Raw genomic sequence first — 12,643 nt, 5'->3', positions numbered from 1 at the left:
ATAAAAGTAAACGTCACTCAACGTTGTTACGTCGCTCGCCCCGCTCACTTTGTGTCATTTACGGCAGCCAGAAATCTGCAGCTCATGCTCATAACGAGAGCCATTTTTTATCGTATCATGTCACTACTGACCTGAACGCTAGGCTCGTCGTCATGGTAACCTAGAGAAACTATTGACTGTAGTCCAATTGTGATGATGTCAGAGAAAACAAAGGATCCGTTCCTCTCACCCTGAGGAACTCCAGGATGGTGTTGGTTAAGTAACCGAGTCCTGCTTCACTACATCAATGAAGGATTATCTGGCTACACACACACACACACACACACACACAAAGCAGCGAGTGTTCTTCATAAACCTTATACACACACACAGCAGGAGAGTATGAGAGCATGACCTGAGAGCAAACGACATCCAGAGAAACGTGACCTTCACGCTTCCGTCCCAAATCACAGCGTTCATGTGTCCTTAAGGCCTCTGCATGCTCTTGCGACAAGGCTTTCGCAGATAGCTTTTCGCAGACAGTTGTAATTTATCGTTGAGCGGGGAGTAATAGGCGTGCGCGATGTTATTCACCGCCACAACGCAAGGGGGCGCGAAGTCGCTAGGAGTAGTTGGTGGGTGTGGTTAGTGGAGTGTTTATCCTCGCTGTCCTTATAATGACTAGAACTGGAGTTGTATAGATGTCCGTACTTCCTCACTTCCTCGATCAACTGCTCTTCGTGCTGCTCCATCTTCGCTCGTGTTTTTAAAAATGGCGGTCGTGAAAACAAACCAAACCGGGAAAGTAGGGAAGCGGAAGTGCGTGTACAGCGGATGTAGAGTGGACCAATCGGAGCCCTCTTGTCTGCGACGCTGTCTGCGAGGGTCACAATTTTTGGGAGGTGCGCGCAGAGCGTCTGCGAAGGGGGGGGCTTCGCAGACGCCATCTGCGACGCCATCTGCGAGGACTGGGTTGTCAGCGTAAACTGGCCTTTAGTGGTGTTCTCACTACAACACGGCCATTTAAAACATTTTGAAAATGAATTTGTCGTGATTTTATTTTCAGACGTCTGTGCGGTTTCACTCTCCGATGCCTCGAGCGGATTTTAAAAGCAAACGCAGCCTTTAACCAACAACATCTAGGACACGACATCATCTATAACATCCTGTATGCAAATGAGCACATTTACTCACAACGCAGTGGACTTCTTACTGTAGCTCGGGCACTATTTAGTAGCCATGTAGAAAAGCATAGTAGATCGAGAATACGCATAAAGATGTACATCAGTCCCACAGCGCACCACAATCTGGAACAGTCGAGAACACCCATCATGCACTGGGACCTACATACTGGAAACCCTGTGGTTTGGGACGCGTCCACTTTGGGCTGATGGTGTTTACGTGGCGTATGTAGTGAACAGTGTAGTGGTTTGGGACACGCCCCTTCAAAAACAGCATTTCACCTCAACATTACTGTATGTTTATGTGATTTATCATATGGATGAAAAAAAAAGCCAAATATAAAGACAGAGAATGAGTGAAAAGGAAGAGGATGAGTGTTAGCCTACTGTTACAGCTTAACGTTAATTATTTTCCTGTTACAGCACAACCCGGAGTGTGTTATTCCTCTTACTCTACTCAAATCAGGTACTATTTATTTATTTGTTTATTTATGAATGACCCATTATACCTTTTATCCATTGATAGTTACATTTAAATGTTGTTAGTTTCTGTTCTCAGTTTTGTTTCTCACCAAAGGGGGAAAAGAAATGTGCAGCTTGTTAACCTCTGAAACTGGAGACTCCTTCCAGAAAATGTCCCCTTATCCCGGAGAAAACGTCACAATATCAACGATTCCAGATGTTTTTAATCCACACATGGTGTACAAACTCCTGAAACATTCTGACCAATCAGAATCCAGAATACTGCAGCACTGGGCTAAAACAGTAAACATGAGCCACACAAGGGATTTTGTCTCTGCGTGGCGGACGCCATATTAAAAACCAACTGAGTCACATGACCAACTTGTCAAAAAAAAAAAAGAAAAGAAACCTGACACACAATGTGATCTTTAGAGAAACTGATCATGAGGTTGAATATTTACAGCAAAATGATGCAGTTTTGTTTCTGTGGTGGGTCCGAAAACCAGACGACCCTAACAGCAGTTACTCTAATTACATCCTAAAGCTTCAGTGCGCACACACACACACACACACACACACAGGGCTGTATTCTCTCAAAGGGGATCTGAAGCCTGAACGCATTCACAACACAGCAGATGTGAGCATGGGGGATGGGTAGAGTCCTCCTCCTTTCTCTCCCTCCATCACTCCCTGCATCATCATCATCATCATCATCACTGTCACCCTCATCATCACCTTTAGCACCATCATCACAAAGAAAAAACAACAACACTCAATCATTACAATGCATTTGTGTTTCTCTCTCTCTCACACACACACACACACACACACACACACACAGAGAGGACATGGAGGAGGCTCGATGATGATGATGATGAGAATCTCAGCATCAGCATCACAGACTCATACATACGTCATCTTAGGCCCACACACACACACACACACCCTTCATCCACATGATAAAAGACAAACAGCACCACACGGATTAAAAGCCACACTCATGTTTCACCCCCCCCCACTCACTCACTCACTCACTCACTGACCCCAGCAGGGTTTTTATCCCATTATTGTTACCCTGAGAGAGACACACCGTCACCAGGAGCAGCTTTAAATACAATCACACACACACACACACCTCCCTGACCCTCTCCAACACACACACACACACTGCATCAACATCACTTCCACATAGAGAGATAGATAGATAAAGAATGAGCAGAATGAATTACCTTTGTATAGAGCTCAGACGCAGCCATGACTGCTCTCTCTCTCTCTCTCTCTCTCTGTAAATCTCTCTCAGGTGAACATCAGCTCCTCCTCTCCTCTCCTCTCCTCTCCTCTCCTCTGAGTGCGAACCCCGGGCTGGGAGCGACTTTAACCCGCTGCTCGGTGTTCCAGCACAAACACTTCCTCTGCTCTATCAGCGCGTGTGTGTCTCTGTGTGTATGTGTGTGTGTGTGAGTCTCTCTCTCTCTGTGTGTGCTGGAGACAGGAGCAAATGATTTAGCGCAGCCGCGGTGCACAGAAATGACACAGCACCGCCCCCTGCTGGACAGACACACACATATACACACACACACACACTTCTACACTATACATATAAATTAAATACTTTATTATTATTACTGGCGGCACGGTGGTGTAGTGGTTAGCGCTGTCGCCTCACAGCAAGAAGGTCCTGGGTTCGAGCCCCGTGGCCGGCGAGGGCCTTTCTGTGCGGAGTTTGCATGTTCTCCCCGTGTCCGCGTGGGTTTCCTCCGGGTGCTCCGGTTTCCCCCACAGTCCAAAGACATGCAGGTTAGGTTAACTGGTGACTCTAAATTGACCGTAGGTGTGTGAATGTGAGTGTGAATGGTTGTCTGTGTCTATGTGTCAGCCCTGTGATGACCTGGCGACTTGTCCAGGGTGTACCCCGCCTTTCGCCCGTAGTCAGCTGGGATAGGCTCCAGCTTGCCTGCGACCCTGTAGAACAGGATAAAGCGGCTAGAGATAATGAGATGAGATTATTATTACTATTATTATTATTATTATTAGTGTTTAGTTTTTAATGTTATTGATTATATTAATACTATCAACATAAACATTTATATATGCTTCAGTACACTCATTTCCCACAGAGAGAGAGAGACAGACAGACAGAGATAGACTGGCAGACAGACAGACAGGCAGTCAGATAGGCAGATAGACAGACAACTAGGCAGAAAGACGGGCAGATAGGCAGAAAGACAGACAGACAGGCAGGCAGGCAGACAGAGACAGCTAGGCAGAAAGACAGATAGACAGGCAGAAAGACAGATAGAGAGATAGACAGACAAGCAGATAGGCAGACAGACAGCTAGACAGACAGACAGCTAGGCAGAAAGACAGGCAGATAGACAGCTAGGCAGAAAGGCAGACAGACAGGCAGAAAGACAGAGAGAGATAGACAGATGGGCAGATAGACAGGCAGAAAGACAGATAGAGAGATAGACAGACAGCTAAGCAGAAAGACAGACAGACAGATAGGCAGACAGAGATAGACAAACAGGCAGATAGGCAGGCAGAAAGACAGACAGACAGACAGGCAGAAAGACAGATTGAGAGATAGACAGACAAGCAGACAGACAGACAGATAGGCAGATAGACAGACAGACAGCTAGGCAGAAAGGCAGACAAACAGACAGTCAGATAGGCAGATAGACAGACAGCTAAGCAGAAAGATAGGCAGACAGACAGACAGGCAGACAGATGGGCAGATAGACAGACAGCTAGGCAGAAAGATAGGCAGACAGACAGACAGATAGGCAGGCAGTCAGACAGGCAGAAAGACAGACAGACAACTAGGCAGAAAGGCAGATAGAGAGAGATAGACAGACAGGCAGATAGACAGAGAGAGACAGACAGATAGATAGACAGGCAGTCAGACAGGCAGAAAGACAGACAGACAACTAGGCAGAAAGGCAGATAGACAGGCAGCGAGGCAGACAGACAGGCAGTCAGATGGGCAGACAGACAGACAGGCAGTCAGATGGGCAGACAGACAGACTGCTAGGCAGAAAGACAGGCAGATAGATAGACAGACAGACAGCTAGGCAGAAAGATAGATAGACAGACAGACAGACAGACAGACAGTCAGATAGACAGACAGCCAGGCAGAAAGACAGGCAGATAGATAGATAGACAGACAGACAGACAGACAGCTAGGCAGAAAGACAGGCAGATAGACAGACAGACAGCTAGGCAGAAAGATAGATAGACAGGCAGAAAGTCAGACAAACAGTCAGATAGACAGACAGACAGCTAGGCAGAAACACAGACAGAAACATAGATAGATAGATAGATAGATAGATAGATAGATAGATAGATAGATAGATAGATAGATAGTTTTTGCCAGAGATAGAAAAATTATGAAAATAACTTCAGTTCGAAAATAATCAGAGCAGAAAACTGTGTATTATGTTACAAAACATCCTGAACAAACAGAGAGATAAACACAGAGACCTGTTTCACCAACAAAACACACAAACACTGCAAACCAGGAGGCATTTATTACCCACATTATACTTTTACCCTTTATACACAGTGCTTTACTGAAATATTTTCCTCCTTGAATTGAATTTTATGTCATGAATCCACACGAAAATATTCCATAATAATGAAATGGGTGTAAATCTGTAGAGATTATACAATTATTTACAAAAAAAAAAGCGGAAACCCTTTAAAAAGTCTTTAGTGTTCTTTGACAGAGAGCAGCTCCAGATTCTCAGCTTGCCCACACAATGAAGGCGGGTTTTTTACTCTATTCTGCCCCCTAGTGGAACAACACAGCTCTCTCTGTTCAAATACAGCTCACTGCATCTGGTTTTATTTTATTTAAAACACGGCTCTTAAAACAATTTAATGAACCGGAAGTGAACCTTCATCTTCGTTGTGTTAATGCTCTGTCTTTAGTTTGACACTTCCGCTCTGCTAAATTGGCCGGAAGTTACCTCAGGCGCTGCCGTTTCCATGGTGAACATCAGGTTCCCGCGCGCGGCAGCCTTCTCTGGTCTGAGCATGCGCAGTAAAGCCGCTGAGGTACTTGGCTGTCGACTTGTCAGTTCTGAAGCTTTGTTTAGTCTGCAGTTGGTGTTTGTAACACGATGGTTTATATACAATAAGCAACAAATATAAAACAATTATTCAACATAAGTAGCGTGACCAGACGTCCCGATTTTGAGTAGCGTGTCCCCAGTCCCAACAAAGGTCCATCGGGACGCTGAAATATCCTGGTTTACACCAAACACGAACAAACTGTCCCGGTTACAGCGATCACATAAACACTAACAAACTGCCCCGGTTACAGCGATCACATAAACACTAACAAACTGTCCCGGTTACAGCGATCACATAAACACTAACAAACTGCCCCGGTTACAGCGATCATATAAACACTAACAAACTGTCCCGGTGACAGCGATCATATAAACACTAACAAACTGCCCCGGTTACAGCGATCATATAAACACTAACAAACTGCCCCGGTTACAGCGATCACATAAACACTAACAAACTGCCCCGGTTACAGCGATCATATAAACACTAACAAACTGTCCCGGTGACAGCGATCACATAAACACTAACAAACTGTCCCGGTTACAGCGATCACATAAACACTAACAAACTGTCCCGGTTACAGCGATCACATAAACACTAACAAACTGCCCCGGTTACAGCGATCACATAAACACTAACAAACTGCCCCGGTTACAGCGATCACATAAACACTAACAAACTGTCCCGGTTACAGCGATCACATAAACACTAACAAACTGCCCCGGTTACAGCGATCACATAAACACTAACAAACTGCCCCGGTTACAGCGATCACATAAACACTAACAAACTGTCCCGGTTACAGCGATCACATAAACACTAACAAACTGCCCCGGTTACAGCGATCACATAAACACTAACAAACTGCCCCGGTTACAGCGATCATATAAACACTAACAAACTGCCCCGGTTACAGCGATCATATAAACACTAACAAACTGCCCCGGTTACAGCGATCACATAAACACTAACAAACTGTCCCGGTTACAGCGATCACATAAACACTAACAAACTGCCCCGGTTACAGCGATCATATAAACACTAACAAACTGCCCCGGTTACAGCGATCACATAAACACTAACAAACTGCCCCGGTTACAGCGATCATATAAACACTAACAAACTGCCCCGGTTACAGCGATCATATAAACACTAACAAACTGCCCCGGTTACAGCGATCACATAAACACTAACAAACTGCCCCGGTTACAGCGATCATATAAACACTAACAAACTGCCCCGGTTACAGCGATCATATAAACACTAACAAACTGCCCCGGTTACAGCGATCACATAAACACTAACAAACTGCCCCGGTTACAGCGATCATATAAACACTAACAAACTGCCCCGGTTACAGCGATCATATAAACACTAACAAACTGCCCCGGTTACAGCGATCACATAAACACTAACAAACTGCCCCGGTTACAGCGATCATATAAACACTAACAAACTGCCCCGGTTACAGCGATCACATAAACACTAACAAACTGCCCCGGTTACAGCGATCATATAAACACTAACAAACTGCCCCGGTTACAGCGATCATATAAACACTAACAAACTGCCCCGGTTACAGCGATCACATAAACACTAACAAACTGTCCCAGTTACAGCGATCACATAAACACTAACAAACTGCCCCGGTTACAGCGATCACATAAACACTAACAAACTGTCCCAGTTACAGCGATCACATAAACACTAACAAACTGCCCCGGTTACAGCGATCACATAAACACTAACAAACTGCCCCGGTTACAGCGATCACATAAACACTAACAAACTGTCCCGGTTACAGCGATCACATAAACACTAACAAACTGCCCCGGTTACAGCGATCACATAAACACTAACAAACTGTCCCGGTTACAGCGATCACAGAAACACTAACAAACTGTCCCGGTTACAGCGATCACATAAACACTAACAAACTGTCCCGGTTACAGCGATCACATAAACACTAACAAACTGCCCCGGTTACAGCGATCACATAAACACTAACAAACTGTCCCGGTTACAGCGATCACATAAACACTAACAAACTGTCCCGGTTACAGCGATCATATAAACACTAACAAACTGTCCCGGTTACAGCGATCACATAAACACTAACAAACTGCCCCGGTTACAGCGATCACATAAACACTAACAAACTGTCCCGGTTACAGCGATCACATAAACACGAACAAACTGTCCCGGTTACAGCGATCACATAAACACTAACAAACTGCCCCGGTTACAGCGATCACATAAACACTAACAAACTGTCCCGGTTACAGCGATCACATAAACACGAACAAACTGTCCCGGTTACAGCGATCACATAAACACGAACAAACTGTCCCGGTTACAGCGATCACATAAACACTAACAAACTGTCCCGGTTACAGCGATCACATAAACACTAACAAACTGCCCCGGTTACAGCGATCACATAAACACTAACAAACTGCCCCGGTTACAGCGATCACATAAACACGAACAAACTGTCCCGGTTACAGCGATCACATAAACACTAACAAACTGTCCCGGTTACAGCGATCACATAAACACGAACAAACTGTCCCGGTTACAGCGATCACATAAACACGAACAAACTGTCCCGGTTACAGCGATCACATAAACACTAACAAACTGTCCCGGTTACAGCGATCACATAAACACTAACAAACTGCCCCGGTTACAGCGATCATATAAACACTAACAAACTGCCCCGGTTACAACGATCACATAAACACTAACAAACTGCCCCGGTTACAGCGATCACAAACACTAACAAACTGTCCCGGTGACAGCGATCACATAAACACTAACAAACTGCCCCGGTTACAGCGATCACATAAACACTAACAAACTGTCCCGGTGACAGCGATCACATAAACACTAACAAACTGTCCCGGTTACAGCGATCACATAAACACTCACAAACTGTCCCGGTTACAGCGATCACATAAACACGAACAAACTGTCCCGGTTACAGCGATCACATAAACACTCACAAACTGTCCCGGTTACAGCGATCACATAAACACGAACAAACTGTCCCGGTTACAGCGATCACATAAACACGAACAAACTGTCCCGGTTACAGCGATCACATAAACACTAACAAACTGTCCCGGTTACAGCGATCACATAAACACTAACAAACTGTCCCGGTTACAGCGATCACATAAACACGAACAAACTGTCCCGGTTACAGCGATCACATAAACACTAACAAACTGTCCCGGTTACAGCGATCACATAAACAATAACAAACTGTCCCGGTTACAGCGATCACATAAACACTAACAAACTGCCCCGGTTACAGCGATCACATAAACACTAACAAACTGCCCCGGTGACAGCGATCACATGAACACTAACAAACTGCCCAGGTTACAGCGATCACATAAACACTAACAAACTGCCCCGGTTACAGCGATCACATAAACACTAACAAACTGTCCCGGTTACAGCGATCACATAAACACTAACAAACTGCCCCGGTTACAGCGATCACATAAACACTAACAAACTGCCCCGGTTACAGCGATCATATAAACACTAACAAACTGCCCCGGTTACAGCGATCATATAAACACTAACAAACTGTCCCGGTTACAGCGATCACATAAACACTCACAAACTGCCCCGGTTACAGCGATCACATAAACACTAACAAACTGCCCCGGTTACAGCGATCACATAAACACTAACAAACTGCCCCGGTGACAGCGATCACATGAACACTAACAAACTGCCCCGGTTACAGCGATCACATAAACACTAACAAACTGCCCCGGTTACAGCGATCACATAAACACTAACAAACTGTCCCGGTTACAGCGATCACATAAACACTAACAAACTGCCCCGGTTACAGCGATCACATAAACACTAACAAACTGCCCCGGTTACAGCGATCATATAAACACTAACAAACTGTCCCGGTTACAGCGATCACATAAACACTAACAAACTGCCCCGGTTACAGCGATCATATAAACACTAACAAACTGCCCCGGTTACAGCGATCATATAAACACTAACAAACTGCCCCGGTTACAGCGATCATATAAACACTAACAAACTGTCCCGGTTACAGCGATCACATAAACACTAACAAACTGCCCCGGTTACAGCGATCATATAAACACTAACAAACTGCCCCGGTTACAGCGATCATATAAACACTAACAAACTGTCCCGGTTACAGCGATCACATAAACACTAACAAACTGTCCCGGTTACAGCGATCATATAAACACTAACAAACTGCCCCGGTTACAGCGATCATATAAACACTAACAAACTGTCCCGGTTACAGCGATCATATAAACACTCACAAACTGCCCCGGTTACAGCGATCACATAAACACTAACAAACTGTCCCGGTTACAGCGATCATATAAACACTAACAAACTGTCCCGGTTACAGCGATCATATAAACACTAACAAACTGCACCGGTTACAGCGATCATATAAACACTAACAAACTGTCCCGGTTACAGCGATCACATAAACACTAACAAACTGTCCCGGTTACAGCGATCATATAAACACTAACAAACTGCCCCGGTTACAGCGATCATATAAACACTAACAAACTGTCCCGGTTACAGCGATCATATAAACACGAACAAACTGTCCCGGTTACAGCGATCATATAAACACTAACAAACTGCCCCGGTTACAGCGATCACATAAACACTAACAAACTGCCCCGGTTACAGCGATCACATAAACACGAACAAACTGCCCTGGTTACAGCGATCACATAAACACTAACAAACTGCCCCGGTTACAGCGATCACATAAACACTAACAAACTGTCCCGGTTACAGCGATCATATAAACACTAACAAACTGTCCCGGTTACAGCGATCATATAAACACTAACAAACTGCCCCGGTTACAGCGATCACATAAACACTAACAAACTGCCCCGGTTACAGCGATCATATAAACACTAACAAACTGCCCCGGTTACAGCGATCATATAAACACTAACAAACTGTCCCGGTTACAGCGATCACATAAACACTAACAAACTGCCCCGGTTACAGCGATCACATAAACACTAACAAACTGTCCCGGTTACAGCGATCACATAAACACTAACAAACTGCCCCGGTTACAGCGATCACATGAACACTAACAAACTGCCCCGGTGACAGCGATCACATGAACACTAACAAACTGCCCCGGTTACAGCGATCACATAAACACTAACAAACTGCCCCGGTTACAGCGATCACATAAACACTAACAAACTGTCCCGGTTACAGCGATCATATAAACACTAACAAACTGCCCCGGTTACAGCGATCACATAAACACTAACAAACTGCCCCGGTTACAGCGATCATATAAACACTAACAAACTGTCCCGGTTACAGCGATCACATAAACACTAACAAACTGCCCCGGTTACAGCGATCATATAAACACTAACAAACTGCCCCGGTTACAGCGATCATATAAACACTAACAAACTGTCCCGGTTACAGCGATCACATAAACACTAACAAACTGTCCCGGTTACAGCGATCATATAAACACTAACAAACTGCCCTGGTTACAGCGATCATATAAACACTAACAAACTGTCCCGGTTACAGCGATCATATAAACACTCACAAACTGCCCCGGTTACAGCGATCACATAAACACTAACAAACTGCCCCGGTTACAGCGATCATATAAACACTAACAAACTGTCCCGGTTACAGCGATCATATAAACACTAACAAACTGCACCGGTTACAGCGATCATATAAACACTCACAAACTGCCCCGGTTACAGCGATCACATAAACACTAACAAACTGCCCCGGTTACAGCGATCATATAAACACTAACAAACTGTCCCGGTTACAGCGATCATATAAACACTAACAAACTGTCCCGGTTACAGCGATCATATAAACACTCACAAACTGCCCCGGTTACAGCGATCACATAAACACTAACAAACTGTCCCGGTTACAGCGATCATATAAACACTAACAAACTGTCCCGGTTACAGCGATCATATAAACACTAACAAACTGCACCGGTTACAGCGATCATATAAACACTAACAAACTGTCCCGGTTACAGCGATCACATAAACACTAACAAACTGTCCCGGTTACAGCGATCATATAAACACTAACAAACTGCCCCGGTTACAGCGATCATATAAACACTAACAAACTGTCCCGGTTACAGCGATCATATAAACACGAACAAACTGTCCCGGTTACAGCGATCATATAAACACTAACAAACTGCCCCGGTTACAGCGATCACATAAACACTAACAAACTGCCCCGGTTACAGCGATCACATAAACACGAACAAACTGCCCCGGTTACAGCGATCACATAAACACTAACAAACTGCCCCGGTTACAGCGATCACATAAACACTAACAAACTGTCCCGGTTACAGCGATCATATAAACACTAACAAACTGCCCCGGTTACAGCGATCACATAAACACTAACAAACTGTCCCGGTTACAGCGATCATATAAACACTAACAAACTGTCCCGGTTACAGCGATCATATAAACACGAACAAACTGTCCCGGTTACAGCGATCACATAAGCACTAACAAACTGTCCCGGTTACAGCGATCATATAAACACTAACAAACTGTCCCGGTTACAGCGATCATATAAACACTAACAAACTGTCCCGGTTACAGCGATCATATAAACACGAACAAACTGTCCCGGTTACAGCGATCATATAAACACTAACAAACTGTCCCGGTTACAGCGATCATATAAACACTAACAAACTGTCCCGGTTACAGCGATCATATAAACACTAACAAACTGCCCCGGTTACAGCGATCATATAAACACTAACAAACTGTCCCGGTTACAGCGATCATATAAACACGAACAAACTGTCCCGGTTACAGCGATCATATAAACACTAACAAACTGCCCCGGTTACAGCG

At 44.7% G+C, this 12,643-nt stretch overlaps 1 protein-coding gene across 1 annotated transcript in view; it reads right to left on the bottom strand.

Annotated features, from left to right (window-relative positions):
• The window catches only part of myo5aa (myosin VAa), a 155,711-nt gene extending 152,650 nt beyond the window's left edge, over positions 1 to 3,061 (bottom strand). The window contains exon 1 of the mRNA XM_060924221.1: positions 2,852 to 3,061. Within this exon, the coding sequence (XP_060780204.1) occupies positions 2,852 to 2,878 (27 nt within the window). The 5' untranslated portion in view covers positions 2,879 to 3,061. The remainder of the gene's footprint in view (positions 1 to 2,851) is intronic.
• Positions 3,062 to 12,643: the final 9,582 nt, after the last annotated feature.

Source organism: Neoarius graeffei, chromosome 6 (genome assembly GCF_027579695.1).
Source record: "Neoarius graeffei isolate fNeoGra1 chromosome 6, fNeoGra1.pri, whole genome shotgun sequence".
NCBI lineage: Eukaryota > Metazoa > Chordata > Actinopteri > Siluriformes > Ariidae > Neoarius > Neoarius graeffei.
Note: the sequence above shows the minus strand (reverse complement) of the source record. Positions and strands in the feature narration are given on the sequence as shown.